This window comes from Furipterus horrens, unplaced genomic scaffold (genome assembly GCF_987537825.1).
Source record: "Furipterus horrens unplaced genomic scaffold, mFurHor1.1.pri manual_scaffold_5, whole genome shotgun sequence".
NCBI lineage: Eukaryota > Metazoa > Chordata > Mammalia > Chiroptera > Furipteridae > Furipterus > Furipterus horrens.
The window spans coordinates 35,710,016-35,734,629 of NW_028327175.1; the positions used below are offsets into that span (position 1 = coordinate 35,710,016).

Here is a 24,614-nt window from a genome sequence, read left to right on the forward strand (position 1 = left end):
TAAAAATTTATGTGTTAGAGAAAAGTTTGTTCCCCTTAGCTTTCCTTCTAATCCAAGATTTTAAATTTGTATGATTACTTTTGAAAATAAATTCATCACATAATTAATCTTAAGACAACTATGTGTTGGGGGCAGATGTGGACAGATATATCAAGCAAAAAATAAAGGTACTACTATAGGACATGTTACTGCTATTGAATTTAATCTTCCAATTTTTTTACTTTAATATTTTCTACATATGAAACTTTAGAGAATTACATAAAACACTGTAATAAAATGTGTATTGTAAACTGCTCCTCCTCTTCCTTCTCCTTCTCTCCTCTCTCTCCGCGTGTTTACAGTAAAGGTGAAGCAAAGAAAAGTACACTCAAGAGATGAACATCTGATCTGACTAAGAACACAGTCAGTAACGACGCCAATATCCATCTGGTTCCATTGAGTTGATGCCCTTCTGACTTAGGCCTTGTCTGCCTAGGATTCACATGTACTTATGGATGAATGGAATGGATACATTTGAACTTATATGCAAATAAATTGTCATTTGTCATTTTCTTTATGATGCCTTCCTTGACTTCCCTAAGGGAATCTCCTATTCCAGTCCTTATTTTATTTAGTTGTTGTGTTTATTTTTTGCTTTCCTCCACTAGAATTGTAAGCTTTATGAGAGCAGACTTTATCCATTTTAGTCCACATTCTATCTCTAATATAAAGTAAATATTTTTAGGTGGCTAAAAAAGTACTAGGCACAATGGCAGACTGCAGCTGTCTATACCAGCTGGCAAAATCAGACCACTAAATTTTCAGAGTGTCAGTCCGTTGTTATACTTAGCATCTATAAAAATCAAATTATATAAACTTATAATTAAATATATTATATTAATAAGAATGGTATTATTCAAAACTAATCACTTCCTAATAATTTGACTACATTTTACCACTATCGATGTTCTTGAGGTCATTTACGTCTATTGTATGTATGTGCTCCAATGCATTTCTTGCTAACTCCACAGTTTGTGACCTCTGCAGCTTGAAATGGGCTGGTGGGGGAATTTTTGCCACAGAAATCAGCAAATATTACAAATAGGCTTTGTTGGTGTCTTCACAGAGAGCTGGCTGTTAACATTTATCAGCACACTAGCAAATAATACCTGAATGAATGTTTTAATCATTTATATGAATTCTGATTGCATTTAAGTGTTTTATTCATGGTCACATCAGTTCTTACTTTTTCAGAATTTATTCCATTAGCCCAGCACAAGGCTTATTTTTTCAGGTTCACTCCCAAGCTTTCTTTTTTTGGAATATGGCTTACATGCTTATTGCTCTTGAAATGCCTGTCTTATGCATTTGCTTAACTTCACATTATTAAGACCTAGAGACATCTTTAGGTTTTTCAATCTCAAACAGTGTTTTGAGCCGATGAACTCTTGGATCTTTTTAGCTTTAACCCTCTGTTCCATATGGGAAAAGGGCACAGCATGCTCTTCCTTGATAGGGGTCTAAACACATTTGCTGATCAGCTCATTCACTCAATAAACATACACCAAGCACCTACTTTATGCCACACACCCTTCCAGGCCTTGATGATAGAGAGGTGAAAAGAAAAAAGAAAAAGACTGCTACTGCACGGAGCTCACATTTTAGTATTAGTAATAGCTAACTTTTATTTTAGTGCTGCCTATGTGCCAGGCATTATAAATAGCTAACACATTTAATACTCACAACATCCCATTTTACAGACAAGGAAACTAAGAAACAATGATGTTAAGAAGCCTGACCAATGTCTCACAGCTGTTGAGTCAAAGTTTGGAAATTGGAACCTCAGCAGAGTGGCTGTAGAGCTAACCAGCTTTCAACCATCATCCCATAGCACCTCTTCAAGGTGAGGGTGTTTATATGTGCAAGTGGCTTATAAGGTCATTGTTTACAAACCAGCTGTAATGCACTCTAGTGTAACCAAGAGTGGTCCCAATGGTAATGGCTAACCTCTAAATGTACTTGACTAAAAAAAAAAAAAGAAAGGCATTTCAAAATTGGTAAATAGATAAGGGGAATGTAAAAAATGCTAGAAAAGAGTTGGTGGGCAGGTCTACTTTTATATACATATTTTATTTAAGGGCACTTTTATTTTCCATTTATAGACATGAGATCCACTAGTGCTTAATCAGGAAAGCATTCAGGCTAGGTCTGTTTGGCTCTAAAGCCAGTTTCCCTCCTATGACATGCTTCCAATCCCACATGTACAATGATTATTAACCATACTTTTATTCTTATAATGATTGTTACGTTGCCTGAAAGGTAACTATTTTTCTCATTTTCAATTTAGCTAATGGTGCTCACAATTTGGAATATTATTAAGAAGGCCAGTTTAATATTCAAGATAGTGCCAGTGGAATAAATTAGCATGATTCAGAATGAAGCTGACCTCTCTAGCTGAGAGAATCTTCTGGCTCCTCTGAACAGCTCTCGCTAAGGAGTAACATTTTGACAGTAAAATACAACTAAATGACCATTGTTTTTGACCAGATGAAATCAGCCAGATGGAAGCCCATGATGAAAAATCCAGGTAGAGGACAGTAGCAGGCCACATAAAATCATTGACTTTTATTTTTTTGCATAAGAAACACTTATATTATGCTGCTTTTGCTTAACACTACTTTAAACCAATATCAATAGGTTAAAAGACATTTTAGATATTATTTAATACATTTATATTTTAATTGATCACTTAGCCCTCTTTCTATATCAAGTTCAAAGCACTCTTCAGAGCAAGCGTCTAAGTTAAGTAAACTAGGATAGTTAAATATATTAGAATTATACATCTCATCATGAAATCTCTCCATGTATAGTGATGAGAGGATCTGGTTGGCAACGAGAGGTAGAAGAGTGACTATTTAGAAGTCTAGGCTCTAGAAAAGACTGCCAGGGTTCAAACTTGGGCAAGTTTCTTAAACTTTCCCTGCCTACTTTCCTCATCTGTCAAATAAAGGCAAAGCAAGATTCACCTTGTGGGGCCGTTTTGAGGGATGTAGTGAGATCATGCATGCACAGCTCTGGGAACACTGCCTGGCATTTGGTAAGTGGCTACTACAAATTAGATCTTATTATTCTTCTTTGACTTTCTGACCACATATGTGTATAACTTCTGATTCCCAAACCTTCCATTCTTATTTGGTGGCAATTATTCCCCAAAGAAGTAAATGAGATAAGCTATGGAGCACTAGGAACAAGTTATCACATCTGTCACATCTGAAAAGCTTTAAAAAAATGCTATGTGATAGGAGGTACTAATGTGGTACTTAGAAAATTACATCCCATTGTATTAATTTGTTTTTGGCACACATTTCCCTGAGACTTGGGCTCTAGCCAGCATTTTCTAGTGGGTTTGTGTGGTTTGACTGTCACTGATAAGCTAGTGCTTAGCTTTTGGTAGTGATAAAGAATGGCTTAGAGGCCATATTTCCTGTGGTTTGTGCTCATGTATTATAAAATCTCCAGATCAAAGTTGCAGATTTGAGCATAACTTTCTTTTTTTTTTTTTAAGATTATTATTATTATTTTTTTTTTAGAGAAAGGGGAAGGGAGTGAAGAAGAGAGGGAGAGAAACATCAATGTATGGTTGCCTTTCGTGCGACCCCAACCAGGGACCTGGCCTGCAACCCAGGCATGTGCCCTGATGGGGAAGTGAAACGGTGGACCCTTTGGTTTGCAGGCCAGCACTCAATCAATTGAGCCACACCGGCCAGGGCTAGCATAACTTTCTAAGGGCATAGGAATTAATTTAAGGTCATCCCGGGCTTTTTGTTTTAGCAAATATTACTTTACCTTTTCATGGCCTGAATATTACTTGGTCTTTTGTTTCTAGATTTGATTGCTAATCAGCCTTTTTACTGATCAGTCTGTTTCACATTTAAAAATGTACTTGTTAGCCTTTCTACAAGGAGTTTGTTCAAATGAGCTTAAATCGTCAACTATGTGGCAGCTTTGCTGAACTGCTGCGAGAGGAAAAGATGTTGAAACTATTGGCAAAAATGAGACTTGGAGATTTTCCGAGAATTTCATGACCCCTATTAGTATAAGAGGGAAGAAATCTAGAACATACTTTCTGCTCCTGGCCTGTGGGATGCTGTTGGAGTCATCTCTGCTATATACTTAAATGTGCCTTGGATGACTTTCTCTTCTATTTGCATGACATCCACCCCACAGTCGCCAAATAAAATGTTCCTTTTAACATCCTTTTCTAAGAAGACAGAAAGCAGGAAATATTGTCCTGGTTGGAAGATAAGACCATAGCTAGAAGAGTAACTTTCTATTTAAAGTTTCTTTAAACATTACTATAATTTTAAACAATAACATTAAAAAAACAAACAAACAGAATGTCCTAGTGTTCCCTTAGGGAGTTATCAAAGTTCACCAACCTGTTATGTCTTAGCTCTTTGTTCTTTGGTTCCCAGATCATTTTTTTCCCAATTTTTTTAGATACTGTACTTAAGCCTCCAACATAAATTCGCTCACATTGTTTTCTTAAAACTAACATGAACAAATCATTCTCCAATCTTTCTCCTTTAAAACAGATGTGAAAGGTGCAGCTCTAAAAGAATGATTGTCATTCATTCTAGGTCCACAGAGAATATTTAACCTCTTTATCTGTGTAATTCTCTCTTTCTTCCTCAAATCAAACTTGGCTTAATAAGCTATATAGTAATCAGTCTGATTTTCCTAAAATTTTATTTTACCCACAAAAGACAAAAATTTGCCACCACTGAAGAACTTTCAAGTCAATTTTAAGCATTGTATAATTATCCAATGTAAATATTTCCCAGGGATCAATACTGTTCAAATGTGTGTTATTTGCAATTATTTTAGCAAATCAAACTCTTCAATTGAATATAAAATCTTACAAACTTGGCTTTTCCTTTATCCTGAATGCTACAGGGGGTGAAAATAATCCCAAAGAAAAAACATTCCAGCTTAAAGTTAAGCATATCCCCAGAATCTTTCATTAATATCCATTCAATTTTTAAATAAACATATGATACTATACTAGACACATTTGAGGATTTTATAGTATATAAAATATTGTTCTTAAACAATCTTGTAAAGGAGAAATGTGATAAAGAAATGCTGGCTAATGCGCAATTAGTTCAGCTGCTTCAATAATAGAATAATTTCCAAAGCTTCTCAAAAGTCAAGAAAACTTAAAGTTACTTCCATGTTTTAAGGATCTTGTATATTAATAAAGAAATGAAGAAATCCAAAAACAGGGTTGGAAAATTGTGGGTATTTTAAATGTTTACATTAAATAATTTAACACTGTTAACCCCAGGAATGCTATGCAATGAAATTGTGCCATTCAGAAGATAACTAGGATGTGTACGCCTGGGCACATTTATGTGTGTGTGTATATGTGTGCACACACACACACACACATAAATACATGTAGTGACTCATGGTGCATTTGAGGTGGTGCAGTTTTTTAAAAGTTTAAAGCTATATAATAAACATCTTTTATTATTATTGTCAGTCCAGTGCTGTGATAAATGCATAATCTCTTTTTGAGCACCAAGAGACCTCTGAAAACGTGAGGCCTCAGTGAACAACTGCCTCCTAACCTCTTAACCTTCCACTGGACTCTCAGCCTATCAGGCCCTGATCATGTCAATCAGTTGATTTTGTGACTAAAGGCGTGATACCAACTAAGAGAGGGCAGCAAGATGCTTCATCAAATATGCACCAATGGCACTCTTGCTGCATGGAAGTGAACCTCTGGCCTCAAAAAACTTACAGTTCAAATGGAGAGACAAAATAGGACCCACAGAACAGTGAAGACAGTACATATACATAATTATCACATAGCAATATTAAAATTAAAAGCAAATGAATGAAGGACAAAGATGCAGAGGAGATTGGCCCATGATGGCTATTTGGGATGTCATCCTTACCTCTTAAAGCTGTAGTGGAAAAGGCTTGTTAGAACTACAAACACAGGGCATTTCAATATATGAAAAACTCATCCTTAGACATCCAGGGCTTATTATATTTTGGAAAGGATCAGAACTTGGCCAAAGGAAAATAGCTTTGCCAGACCAAAAGGGCAAGTTCTGTAATGTATCTGCAAATCATACAGCAGAGCTTAAACTCCGCATTGCTTGAGATTTCTAAAACTGTTTAGCCCAACATGCCATTGTTTTCATTCTCCTCTGCAGTTAGATATTCATGACATTTAGGAAAATCAGATCTCAATGAGGAGGTGAGTAAGAAGCCACCATCTACTGAAAATACACGTAGTGAAGTTGACAAATCTTTCATGAGCATACAGCATAGCACATAATAATTATGAGATTGCAAATAATAAGCATGACCCATGCATTCAGTAGGCATATAATTTCTAATGATTAACCAATTTATAACCATAACAAATTAACATAATAAATATAAATGGTATTTACTTTGTTTTGAAATGGAAATTTCAAAAGGTACGTCTTACATTTTTAGCTGCCAACTTTTATTTATCCCTTGCCCAAGTTTGCTTATGCACCGCTACTAGTGAAGTGTATAATTTCTTTTCTCTGACTTTATAGTTACCTAAAAATATTCCAAGGGCACTAGCTTCCATACTGTCTACAGCAAATAAATGACTCTCATGAATTAGAGTTATCCAAATTTTGAATGTTTTTATGCAAGTAAATCAGACCACATTTTAATCCAAATTTAATGTACCTGGTACATTATATAAGCCTGGTATTTTCCAGATAATGTTGCATTTGGTCTAAATAAGAAAGACCTTATTCTTGAGGTTTTCAAACAATTTCACCTGTTTGCTCTTGCTGAAATAGCTTTCAGTGCTATAGAGTAACCAATCAGAAACACAAAATGTGTGAGGAATCAATATTTTCCTTGTAAATATCTAGAATACTAAAGCAAAGACAGAAATCAAAGAATTTTCTCAGTGTCTTTTTATTTTTCTGGTTATTTAATTAAAATAAGCTAACTTGGATATAAAACAAACGTGTCTTTGACAATTTATTGAGGTCATGAGGATAAGATTTTTTTCACCTGATTTTAATATAAATCTTTAGAAATAATTAAAAAATAACTACTTACTTTGATTTCATGATGTCTAACCCCAGACAATATTAAAACTCTGAATCATCACCTAGACCAGAGAGATGATTTCCAATTTTCCTGAAACACTTATAAATAACACACAGTGTTTGCTGTTATGGTTGCTTGTTTAATCAAACAAAAATCTTTTCCTGACACTCAGAGGGTTAACTGGAAGTTAGCATGACCAATTTGGTCTATATTAAGTTGATTAGGCATGCTAATACACTTGTTTTCCAGATGACAGTAATAGGAATGCTTTTTTAAGCTCACTGTTTAACCCTCGAAAACAGCTTTTAGAGCTAGTCAACTTCCTTCTACTTCTCCACAATTCCACATACCCCCTGAATATTTTAAGATTCACATCTTCTTAGCTCATATTCCTTATACAGCCAATTTAATGCACATTAGAAGTTGGAAAAAAATCAACACAGGGCAAAAGCGTGTTTGCAGGGAGCTTTCAGCTACAGAGGATGATGAAAAACACTTTTTTTCCCAGCTACCAAAAGTAAAGAGCTGATACCTGTAGGACTTTGAGAAACGCAATCTTGATTTAGCTCTTGTTGATGGTCCTAGTACTGTTGTTCCCTGAAGATCCCAAACAAAGGCCATTTGTCAGGAAGGTGCCTGGATCGCTGGAAATAGTGGCAAGTCAGAGTTGGTGCAGGGCCCTGGGGTGGGAGGGCCCCACACTGAGCAGGAGGTGCTCGTGGTCGACTGTGGGCATTTCCTCTGAGTGGTGGTATGTGCTGACAGAGAGGTGGCAGGTTGGCTGAAGCAGGGCTGGAGAGGATGGCCAGGACTTCCTGCTGCGTGACACCCGCCCTTTGCGACAGAGCTTGCTTCACTGAGACCTTATCTCATTAATAATGTGAGGAACACTCCTTTGCAAATTTGTTTTTAAATTTAGCCCTGATTAAACAGCACAGTCACATGCCACTCCTGAAAAGCGCACCACACACACTGAAAGGTATGACTGAAGTGGGTGAGCCTTTCATATCAAGTGAGAAGTTAAAAAAAGAAAAAGTAAACTTCGTTCAAAAAAGTATGTGCCCATGACTGTGAAAGTCCACAAAGTTTACTAAATTTCATGCAATTAGCTGCCACATATTATTTTCTTTATTTCAACTTCTCTTAGTAATAGAATGAACATCATTATTAGCAAACCTTCCACAAGGATTTAATTCATCTCCAAATATCAGCACCTTCCTGCAAGTCAGTGTGAAAACAGATCACTTTCAAAGCTTTTGGCAGCTTTTCCCTCAAGGAGATGCTGTCACCTTGGGGAGTGACTCATAATGCATGACGTTGACAACAAAGATCAATTTTCTTGTCCATTTTCTATTCCCTAGAAACATTTCTTAACTCTCTGATAAATCCCTTAAAATAACCTTCTTTCAAGTTAAATAAATGAGGGAAGCCAAAGAGAGCCTCTCACACGCTTTATGAACCCAGCACATTTTCCAGCACATTTTAGGAAGGCATGCATTTCAAGATGTTGTACCAAGGAGTCAAAGGACCCCAATGCTGACATCAGTCCTCACCACTGACTGGTATTTAATGTTAACAATGCAGCATAATTCCATCAGTCCCTGTCCAAACACTGACCCGCCAGTGACCTCAACTGTAAACCAAGGCAGAACTCCACTTCTCTGGGATAAGATTAGAGAGGCTTGGAGTGCCCAAGAGTGAATTTAACCCGCTCTGAACCAGGCAAAATTGATCAGTAGTTGAGCTTAGTGACCATCACTACATCTGCCAAATTTTGAGCCCCATACAGCACAATCTAACTCTTACATTCGTAAGGGGTCCAAAACACTCATTTAGTTTCATAAAAGCTCAAGTCCTTAAGCATGGCACTCATTTCCACAACAGCATCCGGCGCACCAGGGGTTCTTGAGAACACCACAGGTTCCATATCAGCTTTCGGAATGAGTAATAGAAAACATTTTTACAGTTTCACCTCTTTGTTATCTGACAGATGGGCTGAACGAGTGGGTGAGTGATTGCTGACCCAACAGCAGCAACCTTGGGAAGCCAAGAGTTCAAAAATAAACACACTCTCTCCGAAGCAACTGGCAACCTTGTAATGCTTCACAAATTATACCTTTTTGTTTTTGTATACGAGCCCGCATCTCACCAGGGCAAAACTGGTGGGAACCTTCCCGCTGATCTTTGAGAAGGACTGGAGAGGGTGACCATACCCTTACCAGCCTATCCCTCGCGGTGTATGAAATTCCACTATTATCATTTTGCTCCTTTATACTATTTAATTTCTATCTCAGGACAGGTCTTCAGAAATGCACACATTCCTGGCCGAGTTGACACAGAGCTGAGCAGCCTGGTGTTCAGCTGAATAGCTTCATCTGAGACTGAAGCCAGGCAGCATAAGAGAACCTGGAGTCTGGGTGAGCAGGGGGATGCCCCTGAAAGCTGGCAGCGTGGGGAGGACTGGTGTGGAGGGAGGGAGGAGGGGGACACAAAAATAAGCGAGAGCAGGAGCGAAGGTAGTGGCAAAGATTTACTTTTTCACCTTCCATGCAATACAATTCTCCCATTTTATCCAGTGGCATTTCACGTTTTGTAGATGAAACAGCACAACTGGTTTATGAAAGTGAAAGCTGCAGTACATGTATATAGCTTTGGAAGCAGAAAAATATTACTTGCATTGTTACCCCCATTATACTTGTCATGGCAAGATGGACCCTATCTTTCCATGAAGGCTAAAGCCAGCAACAGGCATTTTGACTAATACCTGCCATTTTCTCCATACCAGCTTACATTTCTATAAGAATAACCTGTTAATTGACATGTAATTGATAAAATATAAGGGCATAATAATCATGCAGAGTGAAGATACTATAGAATGCTTAACTTTTTCTAAAAGAAATGCTCACTGAAGAAGATGCAAAATTGTCTTTTGCATTATTGCCAAAACGTTTCTTTTTTCTCCCCCTACCTTCTTGAAAGCAGACATCTAGAAGAGTCAAGAAAATAAAAATGCAAGTATAAATGTGAAATTATATCCAGGAAAATAGAAACTTTGGTCCTTTTTCCTAATGAACAACTAGCTAAAGACACGTGAAGTATCTTCCAATGCTTATGTTATTTTCTTCCTTAATAATTACTTACCTCCTCCCATTTCTTCTGTACAGTTATGCATAATCCCCCCTTAGGTTACAAGGCCTCCGCAAGGTCACAGAAATAAGCTACTTCTTTCTGAGAGTAATTATAAGCAAAGTGGAGCCTTGGTTTCAAGTATAGATATCAACACAGGAGTAGGCAAAAGTAGGGTAATAATAATAATAAATACAATAATGAATAAACAATAATACAAGAATAAACCCTGTGTTTTGCATACTCACAACTGGAAACCTACTTTGCCCACCCCTGTATTGTTCTGAGGGGCTGGCCTGTACTTCACAGACTTAAAAATTTAGACAGTTGAAAAAAATAAAAATAAGACATTTGCTAGGATGAATCTAGGCTGGCATCTATGTTTCAAGCAGCAGTTTATAACTTTCACGTCACACATTTAAGGACAGAAAAGAAAATGAAGTAAAAATCTTTTGAATATTTTAATTTGTCATATATTAGAAGAATTTTTGGTAAAAGCATGATTGAATGGCAATGAGAAAAGTTCCATCCCTCAGCAAATTCTTTTTTTATATGTTGGAAACTTGTATCCCAGGGAAAACCAGGTCCTCAAATTTAAACTTGGCCTCCCTCCAATTGTTACCCACATAATTCTTAACCTCCCTAAAACGCAACAAGCTGCCTATTCCTGCCAATAACTTAGATATTATGTTCTGTAAGACTCTAAATAAGGAATCTTTCTTTGCTTCTTGAATATACCTGAGATTTTGGTTCCAAGATTTTAGATGCTATAAACGGCAAATTTGGGGTCTGGTGTCTGACACAGAAACTCAGAATTTTCTTTATAGAAGCCAGCTACTGTAATTTAAAGCGAAAATCCCAAATTTAAAAGCGTGAGATTTTAAACATAATCCACATAGGCATTTACTTACACGTCAAGTGACTATTTGACAGGTGGAGGGGGAAGGTTTGAGCTAAACTTGAGAGAAACAAGGTTACATCAGTGGAGTTGCATTATGTTGAAATACATTGCCTCAGGAAACCAGAGCAGGCAGAGATATGGGTTCAGGATAATACTGTATTTTGAAATAGTCGCCAGTTGCAGCAGAAGTTAACACAGAAGCAAACAACTTCATTTCATTTTTATTTATTAGCTACCTCTGATAAGAGTTTCATTATAATAATTCAGTTTTCAGGGTGATCTGTTGCAAAAGGGTGTGTTGAAATAAAATTTTAGAACTGTTCTTGTGCACTTCTGAAAGCTAGTATTCATCCAGTATAAGTAATTGTGGTTTAAGCAAGGTTTTTTAAAAAAAATTAATTACATTAATGTATTATCATAATCAACTATTAATTATTACTCCAAATGGAAATGTTTCAAAATAATGGTAGCATTTTCTTTGAATGTCTTTCAAATAGTCATTCTCAATCTTACATGTATCTACTTGATTTGGAGGTCAATTATTTCATGTTCTGAAACAGAGGACAATTATTAACCAATGGTATTCTGTAGCCTTAAGAGTAGTAGGAAAGCATTCTCTGTATTCTGAGCTGCTGCAAATACATTCTTTATTCAAATGCGTTCCAGGACACAACAGAAATTAAATGTAATTGAAGAACTAAAATTAATAAGTCATAGGATAAAACAAATGACAAGAGGCATGTTTAAACATAAGAACAAAAGATAAATAAAAGTGTGGATTGTGAATCAAAATGCTTTCTTATACACTTAAGGTTACCATCTATATAAGAATATGTTTAAAAATGTTTTAGCAATCTGTATGTAAGATAATTAAGTCAAGTCCTTTCTATCCAACAAGGCACTGAATTCCTTCTAAACACTTAGATGAATGGTATTAAAGGAAAGAATTCAAAGAAGCAGAAAAGGGGGAGCAGAAGGGAAATACAGTTTATGTTTATTAAGCATCTACTAAATATTTGACAAAGTCCTAAGTAGTTTTTTTAAGTAGTCAACAAGAAATATTTCTAGAGTCAAATCATTAAAAAAATTGAAATTAATATAGGCTAATCATGGAAATAAGAACTAAAACATGATGTTTTTAATTGTGTATAAAAATGTTCTGGGTTTAGTAATTGACTAATTTTCTGCATATGAAGATTTTGGAAGTCAGAAAAATTATTTGTCAATATTGTACTACTTAATGCAGACTGAAACAAATCATCTTTACTGATTGGTGAGTGAAAGGGTAAATATAGAATTTCATCTTGACAGCCAATTGGCAGCATATTTGTAATTATTTTTTCAATATCTGGCTTCCCTTATGGACCTAAATATCATTAGAACATAGATCATACCTACTCTCTTACTGGATCTACAGTTCTTAGAAAATGGCCTGAAAAAGTAAGTCACAATGATGTTTGCTTAATAAATGAGCAAACGAATAACCTCTTGGCTACTTGAAAATAAGATGGATCACCTACATCATATTCTTCTATGGTCCTGATTAGGAGCAAAAAATTTCACCATGGGTAATTTAGGTAAAACTTTTTTTTTTCTCTTTCTTTAGATGCTCTCTCTGACAAAGCCATGATTGTAGCAATCAATCAATCAACCATTAAAACCAGAAAATCCACTGTCATTGTTATGACCAAATGAATTACATGCCTGTCCAGAATAATTTTGTTGTTGTTGTCACTACTGTTTTTTTTTGAAACAGCTTTGGGAAAAAAATAAATAAATATTCAGGGCAGCCTGGTAGAGGGGATTAGGTAGATGGCTGTGTCATGAACTTGCCATACGACCTTGAACACTGTTGCCTGACCTTGCAACATTTCACTCTTATCCAAATGACAGCTACTGCACAGAGTTTTTGAGAGGAGTGAAAAGAGTAATTTATGTGAAAGCACTTTGAAAATGCCATACAAAAACAAATAGTGCCTTACATTATACTCATCCTGTTAGAAAAAAATACACAAATAACTAAAATAAATATTAAAACAAGAAAATATTTAAAAAGGCTATCAATATCTAGTTTGATACCTATTTTTTTCTCTGTTTGGAATTTTTTTTAATTTAAGTGTATAAGGACAGAATATTAAGTTGTTGCATTTTAAAGGTTAATCTTATAACAAAATCAATGTTTTACTTGAAGCAGGAAAATGTTCTATTGGTTCTGCTTGCTAGAACTAAAATACATAAATAAATGGCAAGGAATTCCACTAAAATTGTTCAAAATCCTGGGTTTTACCTAAATATGGAAACATTTCTGTTTATTTTTTGAAAACTTATGGGATCCTAAAGACAGGTTGTTTTAAGTGAAAAAGCATTTGCTACACTGGCTCCAACTCATGCTGCTCTCATTTCTGACCAGCCACACACCAAATAAGGACAGAAATGACCTCTTTCAGGTTTTAGAACTATGCTAACAAACAAGCAAAAGCAGTGATGAAATTACCAGGCCAAAAAAACAAAATCGCTCCCTTGGGAGAAAAAGAAAGACCCCAAATACCAAGAATCTCTAAATGACAACAATCTCATGTGTTCAACTTTTGGCACTGTGACTTTTTTTCCATGACAGTGTTCAATATTTCGCTAAATGTGGATAGTCATTTATTGGAGCCAACAGTCATACACTTTCCCATTTCTGGGCATTTATCACTGACCCGTAACCCTCAGGTCCCTTTTTCACTCTGTTGCTGTCTGTGCTTTGACTGAGCTTGCGAAGCAAACATCGCCATAAGGTCAGGTAGTTTTCCAGTTCCTTATTTTTATTATAATGGTATCAGTGATTTATTTGGTATTTATTCTGTGATAAGGGTTTTACATATGTTATGTTACCCTTACAACAATATATCTATGAGTTTGGTCTTATTTTTATTCTATTTTACAACTCAGGGCACGGAGGCATAGAAAGCTGACGTAACTTGCTCCTGTGATCATACAGCCTTTAAGTGGCAGATCTGAGATGCAAACTGAAGTCTCTCAGGTCACAAAACCTATGATCCTAACCAATATATGTCTAGACTACAAGTGAGTGAAGGAATAAATGAGGAAGGCCTCTTTCTTTGGAGTTAAGTCATGGAGGAAGTTTTGGATTTTCACAGAAGGAATGAGTAACATATACGATAAATACATAATCTTAACCAATTCTCGGTAGACATTATTACTGCCATTTTATAGATTGACAATCTGAGGCTTGGAGAGGTTAGATAACCTGGCTAATACTACAAAACTAATAAATGATGGAGAGGTGAGTCCAAGTCAGTTTTGACTGTCTTGAATCTTATCTCCACTGTAGCTAGCTAGCTTACCCAAATTCTTTAAATTCTTATTCTAGGGACAAGATTGGTCTATTGCTCTGGGCGGTACTGAAGCTGTAGGTGGGGGCTGAATGGCTCAACTGTGATAATTAAGAGTTACAGAGGGGGGAGGGGGGGAGAGGGAGAGAGAGAGAGAGAGAGAGAGAGAGAGAGAGAGAGAGAGAGAGAGGTGAGAGAAAGGGCCTGGCAGAGTATAGTGAGGCTTGAGCAAAAGTGATAATGTCAGACTTTGCATATCCTGTGTATTGCTCTGCATTTTCCTTGTGTATATTTTACACAGAAGAGGAATATAAACATTTCTCAATCCATCCACCAATGGCAGCAATTACTAGAAATCTGGGTATTTGAGTAACAGTGAAAGAAAATAGAGTTTATTTTATTTCTTTGTTTTTATTTTCTAATAGGATGAGTATACTGTAAGGCATCATTTTCTAGCTATCCCTCAAACCACCTAAGAAATTTATAACAGACACAATTAGGACATTAATCTAAGGAAATAGGGCAGGTTCTGGCTCTTGTTTTCACTGCCATCACAGGTTTTACTTCTACTGGTTCAGAGGAGTTAAGTGACTTTCCCAAGTTTGGTAAGTGATAAATAATGTGGCCTTGATTTAAACTCTGGTTTACCTCTAAATTTTAGAGTATAAGACATTTTTAAGTTAGGGACTCCCTCTATTAATCTTATTGCCTTTAAAATGCAGATATAAATTTGAGAAAAGACCGTTGTATTTTCATTGGTCAGATGACATCAAGTAAAATACTTGATTTATAGCTAATTTTGATATAAATCAGACTTATTTTAGTTTGATATATAAGTTATGGATGACTCAAAGGATTAAATTTACATATAAAAATAAAATTGTGGTGAAAGAAACAAAACCATAAATCTAGATTTTTAAGCACTTTTGGACACTAGATAATGAAATGTTTGGGGCATGATGTATTTTTCCAGATATTCGAAAAGTGACCCTAACCAAATCACAAGCGCCTAAAAGGTATGGACTAGTAAATTAGTTTCCACATGAAATTTTATTCCATCCTTTTTCCTTCCTCCTCCTTTTTCTCCTCCTTCCTTCCCTTCCACTATCCCTCCCTTCTTTTTCCCTCTGCCCTCCCATCCATTTATAAATATATATTAGGTATCTACTATGTGCTAGGTATTATGCTAGATGCATACTGAAAATCATTGATGAACACAATGCCCAAATGGAGCTTAGAGCTGAATGAAGCGAAAACTGAAACTCAAGGCTTTTAAGAACTGGACTGGGCTTATATTTTTAAAACCTATCAGGGCAGAAGGAAAAGGAAGGATATACAATATTTAGAAAAATTAAAAATTACTTCAGTTCATTTATGAGAAAAAGTATATAACTAAGAAAAAGGTGATTTTTTTAGATGACCAACATTTAAACAAGTCGAATGAGATGTTTTGAGTAAAACACCTTTTGCAGCCTGTGGCCCAGGGCAAACACCTCTACTCTGCCAGTTTAATCTTAATAGGTTTACCTGGGATGGATGCAGGGGAGACGCATTTATAAGAGAAGATTTTACTTTATGCCTAGTGCTGAGTATGGGGCTACGTCAGGGCTATGGATACCAAAAAAAAAGGTGTGGGGGAGGGCCTGGCCCCTTCTTACAGAGACTTGCAACTGGGAAAAGAAAGCTCATGTCATAAAAATGTCTCTGTTAAGCTATCCTGGTCAGTGTTTTCTCAATCAAATGTATCCGTAGTGCTCACAACATTAAAACTGACACGCTGCCCCTTGGCATGTTTCTTTCACAAATGAAGAGAAAAGTAAGCATGCCATAAACCAGGACTCAGCTCTGCAATGGTCCAGAATGAGCGGAATTACAGATGTCTAAAGCAAAACATTCATGGGGCATATAGCACTTGTTTCAGAAAAACATGTAGAATATGGTTCTTGCTAAATCAAAACGATATTTTTTCACAATAGTGTTATGAAAGTTTTGAAAAATGGATAAAAGTGGAGGAATTTTTACAAGAAATACCTGTGTATCCACCACTTAGATCCAGCCATTCTACCAGTTACATTTAAGAGATTGTTTCTCAACAGGTGATGATTATATTGGACTTGAATTATGAGAACTATACTGTTATAATACATTCATCTGAATAATATTTATGGACTGTACATTAGGTTGAACCTACATTATAAGCCCCTGTGCTTTATTTTTTAGTCTATTTTGGAGGGAGGGCTTTATAGAAGAAAAGACAATGTGGGTATTTTTCTGTGTAATGTCAAGAGTATATTAAATTTGAACTACTAAAGCTTATCAACAAAAAGAAGTTAATGATTAAAAAGTAAATGTCAAAGATATGCTCAAAGGTTATGAATGATCAAAATCAATATCCATTTAAGTGATAAAACTGTCAACCTTGAGGTTTTATTCCATTTTAATCCCAGGTAATATGTTTTCTGAATTGTTTTATATAGGATAATTCTTAGTAAATTGTGAGTTTAGTCAGGTGGTTAGGAATGTGATGATTGGTATTTTTCCAGAGTTACTAATATTTTACAAAATATCCTGTAAAAACTTTAAGTCAGGAGATGCTTCAATAAATGAGAACTCTTTTGTTTTTTTCTGTGGGTTTTATTTTTTGTTTTGCTCTATTATATTTTAAAATAAGTACTATGTAAGTGTTAGGCCTAGTTTGTTATGGACAAGAAAGATACCCTACTTTTATAATAAATGAAAGAAATAAACAAAAACAAAAAACACCCACCAATGACTCTATCTTTAATCTACTATTTTTGATATGCCTATGAAAAGTGAGCTTACTACAATCTCAGCAATTTGAGGTGCAGATCAAGGTCAAGTGACATCACAAGAGGAAACAGAGGAAACCTAATTTTAGTCTTTATGAAACTAAAGAACTCTCATACAAATAATTACCGAACACTCTCAGTTCATGTTTGAGGGTGGATACTTGAAAAAAGAATGATCAAGGAAGATCAGGTACCGCAGAGTCATGTCCAACTAGCTGGGACTCTTGGGCACTTGGTTTGTGGAGCATCTCCAGTTCAGAAAATCTCATAGATAGTTTACACATTGCTGAGATGCCAAATGGTCAGAGAGAATTGCTGGCAAGCCTGAGAAGCATACACTCCATTACAGGTACTTTGACTTTTAGAAAAGACCGAGCCATCTTTCCCTGCGAGGTAACCAGAGCCTGGGCTGGAAAAAAGCAAACCGAGAAAGAAGGTGAGTTTTAAAATAGATTTAGAGACCCACTTCAAGCCAGTATGATAGGAAATACTCATCTATGAAAAGAGCTAGATGCTTCCACAGCGCCCCCTGGTGAAAAAAAGAGCCAAGAGCTTTAACTAGCCGTAAGGGGTATTCGCTTAGCCTTCATCTTCTAGCGACTGACTTGCAAACCGTAGAGAGGATGCATATGTGGGTATGGGTGATGTGCAGGCTTGGTGTCCTACTTTTCTGTTATTAAATGTGTACAGAAATATTTCGTGTGGTTGTGCTTCTTAAAGGTAATGCTTTAAAAAGAACTTCCCAAAATAGGAAATCAGTATTTATCTTTGTCCCCACTGCTTCAGAAACTTGCTCTCTCTCTATTTCCCCATTTGACCAAAGAAAGTTAAAAATTGGAGACTATATTAAAAACAAAAACTTTTCAATTCATTTAGAAAAGATGGAATCATTTATTTATACCTTGGAGATATTGTGGGTTTGGTTTCAAATACCACATACAGTGGGTATCTCAATAAAAGTTAATCATAATTGTTTTGCAGAGGGAGGGTCTTGCCTTTAATTTGTAAAAAACACAGAATCTGTGAAGCACAATGAAGCAAAATGCAGTAAAAGGAGGCATTCCTGTAAAATGTTAGTGTGCTTATGAGTGCCATTTGAAAGTGTATTAGTCACCTGAAACTTCACATGATAGCCACTGATAAAAATATTACCATTTGAGTAATGTGAGAACTGGGAGCATTTTTGTGTGCTTATAGTAGTTCTTTAATTAGAATAAAAATCGTATTCATGTAAATGATTCTACTGATTTACAATTATCTGGCTAACTGCTCAGCAGGAAAAATTAAATTCTGGATGCTTCCTGCAAAGAGGAAATTACTCTGGAATGTGATATAATATATGCAAGAAGAGTTGTGCTTTATCTGATACTCTGACTCAAAATGTGAGAGACAATGATTTGTTTTCACATTCAGTTAAATGACTGATTGGAAATGGCTCCAGTCTGCGCTTTGTCTGTTGCTGGCTCTGTCACATGCTCTGCGCCCTGAGCCAGGCCAGTGGAAAAGTATGGCTGAACCCAAACCATCATTGCAATGAAAACACCAAAGGATGGCTTGGGGTGGTGCTCCTTAATCTTCACCAGTTTCTCCAAAGTGACCCCAAATAAACACATAGGGAAAGTAAATACAGTATGCTTTCCATATAAATGCAATCAAGACAAGTCCCCAAGATTCCCTTCCTTGCAATCAAATTGTCATCCCTATTCAAGCTACTATTATCTAGATATTCTTCTGTGCCTCCTTCTAAAAGCTCAGACTGTTCATAGGTGAGCATCATTGTGTCCATATGGAAAAGAGAACATAAGGGAGAGAAGGGACAAGTATGTGTAGACACCTACCCACATTCAGATCTTGTGCAAAGGGCTTTCACATAGGCTTGTGAAAGACTATGCCTCCCAGTTATACTTCTATCCCTGACATTTTCCCCAATTTCCAGGACAGTATATCCAATCCTGTCTTGAATGTTGTCATTTGCACGTTTAATAGCCTTAGGTTGAATTCTTCCCAGGCAGACCCTGCAAAGTCCTGGTGCGGGTACTTCATTTGGAGAGGAGGCAGGGAGGTAATTGTAGGAAGTTAGGAGTTCACTGTATAGGAAGGAAGAAAAGTCAATAGGAACAAATGAACTCAGTCTTCCTGGGAACCCTTAAGAGGGGCCACATACACATGCCTCAGTTTGTCTCACTGACACATGGGGAACATGGGGTGTCCTTCTGGGTTACCCTCATATAGTCTAGGAAGCCTGTTTTTACTGGAAAAAGCCCCCAGGGGCTTGAGATGAGAGACTGACTGAGCATACAGGCACTGCCCACCAAACTTGCAGATGAACTCTGGGGTGTGTCAGGGGGAAATGGTGTGGAGCTTAAAGAACTTGCCATAAATAGGCCTCTCAAAGTTAAGGTGCCCAATCTGAATTTTTGATTTATGCCCCTCTCACCTCACCACTAAACCTACTTTCCCCTCATCTTTCCCCAAGTCAGCAAATACAAACATAAGTTTCTAATTTTTTCAGGCCAAAATTCTTGCATCATTTCTGACTCATTTCTTTTTTTTTTCTTTCTTTCTTACCCTATGTGAAAATTCACCATCAAATTCTTTCCACTACGTTTTCAAATTACAGCCAGAGTCTGGTCACTTCTCTCCACTTCCTCTGTCACAGCCCCTGTCTAAGTCACCAATGTCTCTTGCTCGGACTATTGCAGTGACTTCTTAGCCATTTTTCCTACCACCCTTGCTCCAAGTTCGTTCTTCACAGAATACTCAGTGATCCTTTTAAAATATGTCATTTCTCTGCTCAAAACCCTCTACTAGTTTTCGTCTTTACTTGGGTTAAATCCAAACTCTTTACCAAGGCTTACAAAAGTCCTTGCCTCTCTCCCTGACCCATTTCCTTCTCCTCTCCCTCTTGCCTACTTCGTTCCACCTATACTGGTCTTCTTCCTGTTCCTTTCACATAATGTACCAACTCCTACCTCAGGACCTTTGCACTTGCTGCTCCCCCTTCCTGAAATGCTCTTCCTTCAGATATTGGCATAGTCCTTACATTTTGCTAAGGTTCAAATGTCAGTTTAATATAGAGGACTATCTATTCTGACTATTTGATCTAAAATAGGACTGCTATCACTCTGTCTCTTTATTCTGCACTATTATTCTTCCAAAAACTTATAATCATAATATACAATATATTTTGTATGTTTGTACATTTTATATTGTTTACCCCCAATACACAAATGTAGTTCCATTAGAGCAGAGACTCTGCTTTGTTCATTGCTGTTTACTAGTAACTAGAATAGGTCCTGTTAGTGGTATAGGTTCACTATGTATTTGCCAAGTGGATGAATTCACTGGTCAAACAGCCATATGAGGTAAATATTGATTCATGTTAATCAAATGTTTACTAGACACTCTGGCTGGTATTGTCCAATAACAAGTACGAGGAACTGCTTCTCTTCAGAGGCGTGCTATACCGACGCACAGGAGACAAGGAATGTTCAATGCATGGGGAGCTCACTGGAGCTCAGAGTTGTGAACAGTGGTAACAAGGAAGAGGTGGACAAAAAAGGGTTCCATGGGACTGTGAAAAACTTTGAGTGTTATGTTAGGACAAAAAAACCTTTGTTGCATTTAGAAGTGAAAAAGCCATCAAAAGTTTCTAAACAAGGGAGCAAAAAAAAAAAAGGAAATAGAATTTTTAGAACCCTTAGTATTTCAAAGTATTTGAGCAGGGAGAATGGGAGCCGGGGGTTGGTGTCATGAGTTTTTCTCCTTCATATCTTCCTGTCAATCAAGACATCATCTATAACCAACATGTATTTTTCAAACTTCTTTATAGATATTTAATTGATATACAAAACCTGCATATATTTAATGTATAGAATTTGATGAGTTTGGACATGTGCATACACCTGTGAAACCATCACTGCAATCAAGGTAACAGACATATCCATTGTCTCAAGGAGTTTCCTTGTAACCCTTTGGTTTTCAGATGTCGTTTTGTTGTATTTTGTTTTGTGGTTGGTAGTAAAATTTAACATGAGCTCTACCTTCTTAACAAACTTTTAAGTGTAAAATACAGTACTGCTAACTATAGGCACTTTATTTGTACAGTAGATCTCTAAAAGTTATTCATCTTTTCAGCACAGTTTTTAGACTCTCATTCCATATTTTTTCATATTCAGTTAGAAAGCTTTTTGTCCTTATTATGAATGTTAACTAATATGCCTGAGCTGACAAAAGGTCTGTATGTAGTTTATCTGGAATTGAAAGTGAACCTATTTCAGATATGAAAAGCTCAAATCCATTCTTCTTCAGGTTATCTGAGAACTAGTAGAAAAAAACTATGAAAAAAGATAAGATTGGGGATGAACCTGCTGTGGATTATCTGGTAAGATATAGAAATGAGTAAGTGAGAATAAACATGTCAAAGACATCTATAGTGGTTTGGCAGGGATTCTTCTTTAATTTGTTTCTTATCTAGGGCATAATGCATATTACAGTCTCCTTTTCTCTGAAGGGATGTTGTTGAGAAAAAGAGTGCTATATGTTCAGTGTTCTGTGGGGCTGCTGACTTCTGGGGGGCTTGTATCCCTGGGACTGCCCTAAAAATATGTTAAATGAATCCCTAGAATTTCTTAGAAAACAGATTCTGGGGAAATTTTATCATTTTGGTCTAAAATTCTGCTATTTCTTCTTATAATGAATATTTCCTTTTTTTCATTGAATTTATTGGGGTGACACTGGTTAACAAAATTATACAGGTTTTAGGTGCATAATTCTAGAACACAGCATCTGTACACTGTATTGTGTGTTCAGCATCCCAGGTCAAGTCACTGTTGTCCATCAGCATTTATGACCCCTTCACCCGCCTACACCTCATCCGTCCGCCCCCTTCAGCAATCACCATACTACTGTCTGTGTTCATGAGGTCTTTCTTTTTTGCTGAATTCCTCCTCCCCTCCCCAGCCCTCTTCCCCTCCACTCTAATAGCTGTCAGCCTGCTCTCTATCTATGAGTTCATGTCTGTTTGGCTTGTTAGATGCAGCGATTCTACTTGTGGGAATTTATTCAAAGAGATGCAAAACACTAATTCAAAAGGCTATATGCACCTCTATATTCACTGCAGCATTATTTATTGTACAATAGCAAGATTTGGAAGCGGCCCAAGTGTCCACCAGTAATGAGTGGGTACAAAAGCTGTGGCACATTTACACAATGGAATACTACTTGGCCATAAAAAAGAAGGAAAGTTTACACTTTGTGACAGCATGGATGGATCTGGAGAACATCGTGCTAAATGAAATAAGCCAGTCAGGGAAAGACTAGTACCATATAATTTCACTAATATGTGGACTCTTACAATGAACATTTAATTCCCCTTTGTCCCAGAAAGGATTAATGGCTTCTGGATTTCCTTAGTAATGAGCTTAGATAAACTAAGTTATCCATTTCCTTACCTACCCAGTGGACAATAGCTAATGCATAAATTTTGACATGTTTATTTACACCTTGATATGTCTGAGCATTTCCTACACATAAAACAGCAAGTATCATTTGAGAATATAAGCTAGTGCACTTTAGAATGCCTAATGTCTCTTTGTAAAAAATTCCAAGTGGCTAATTTTGTTAGTTTATATTAAAAATCAATGTGATTCTAAAGTTACAAATAAAGAGGAAATTGTATAGAGAAAAATAAGTCATAAGAGCTGTTTGATGGCATTAGCTAGTCTCAATTCCATATTTTCACTCAGTTCATCAAATAATTTACCAGATACACAGGTGGACACAGTTCTCAATCTTCTAGGTACTAGGGAGTAAAGCTCTGATGAAGCTTTAGAAATCCATCGTGAATTAAGAAAACATTATTTCGTATGGCTCAAATGTTGAGTCTTTGCTCACGCATGCTCACCCTTTCAGATATCTTTTTGTCCTAGTGTTATTAAACTATAGTCACAATGCTACCAACAGTTAGCTTTAAAATAATAAAAAAGAAAGAGCTACTTTTTAAGCAGTTAATTCATGATACCAAAAATGTCATGAGGAAAACTGAACTGAAATTAGTGACCAGCTTTTGCTTTGTGCCAAATGACTGTGGCATTTCTGCTTATATTAATTATGGGATTTCTACCAACACTCTATGCAATTCCTAAGGAATTCTGAGCTCAGGGCCAAGTCCTGTGAAGCACCCTCAGACTCCTGTTTCTCTAGCCCCTGTCCATACACCCTCTGAGAGACCCACTGACAGAGACAGGCAGAATTAGAAGGCTGGTTTTTGAAGGGAGAAAGAATGATTTGAGGAGTGTGTAAGAGTGTGTGTGCGTGCATGTATTTATTTTGCATGTGTCCCGATTTATCACAATCCAGCAAGTTTACAGGGAAGTTTTGTGCTAAATCTCTGCATTGTAGACCTTTCCAGCAGGCAACTGGTTTCCTGGTCTTCCCCCACCTGTCTGCCCCTCTCAGACTGCCAAGTACATGGTAACTCAGCCATATACGAACAATGAGACAAATCAGCCTATCCTATAGGCCTAAAAAAGGGACTCCACTAATGTGTCCGCCTAACCATTATTAATTCATTTAAATAGATTGTCTTATGTATAAAATAACATACTTTTCTTATAACCTGCTGACTTTTATCAGCACTGACCTAAGAATCAGAGCAAAAAAAAAAAAAAAAAGTGTTGTGAGAATGCTAGAAAGCCGGCATAGTTTTCTGTTTGAGTAACATTTATTTTTTATTACTATAAAAACTATGAATATTCATACAGAACATTTGAAAAATGCAGAAACGTAAAAACAAAACAAAACACAAAAATCATTCATACCCAGAGATAACCACTATAAATTATCTGGCTCATTTTATTTCTTATTTTTATGTTTATATATATATTTATGCATTTAACTTTAATATTCAATTGAGATTTTAGTACATGTGATTTTGAATTCTCTTGGATTTCGTGCTTTACTGTAAGCAATTTCTCATATCATTTGTGGTTATTTGAAAATATTTTCAATGGTTGTTAAGATTCAATTGGTTGAGTCTAATGTCAAAAATTATTTAAAAATTAAGTAGAAGATTTAGAATATATGTAGTTTTCAATATAGAAAATGCTTTTGTGGCAAATATCTTTGAATATAAATATTTTTAATATCTCAAATTACTTCTCTAATCCAAATAGTTATAAGTGGAATTACTAGATTAAAGGGTATAAGTATTTTTAAGACTTAATGCTCTTGATGAATTTTTACCATTTTAATAATGTAAAACACTCAAATTAATTAAAAAATCAATGTAACAAACTCTGTATGTATTACTTTATTATGACTTAAAAAAATTAGTAAAACATA

General features: G+C 36.2%; 1 protein-coding gene across 1 annotated transcript in view; it reads right to left on the reverse strand.

Moving 5' to 3' along the window:
• Window positions 1-7,864, reverse strand: part of PDE4D (phosphodiesterase 4D) — a 318,702-nt gene extending 310,838 nt beyond the window's left edge. The window contains exon 1 of the mRNA XM_090276285.1: window positions 7,628-7,864. Within this exon, the coding sequence (XP_090132411.1) occupies window positions 7,628-7,716 (89 nt within the window). The 5' untranslated portion in view covers window positions 7,717-7,864. The remainder of the gene's footprint in view (window positions 1-7,627) is intronic.
• Between the last annotated feature and the right edge of the window lie 16,750 nt (window positions 7,865-24,614).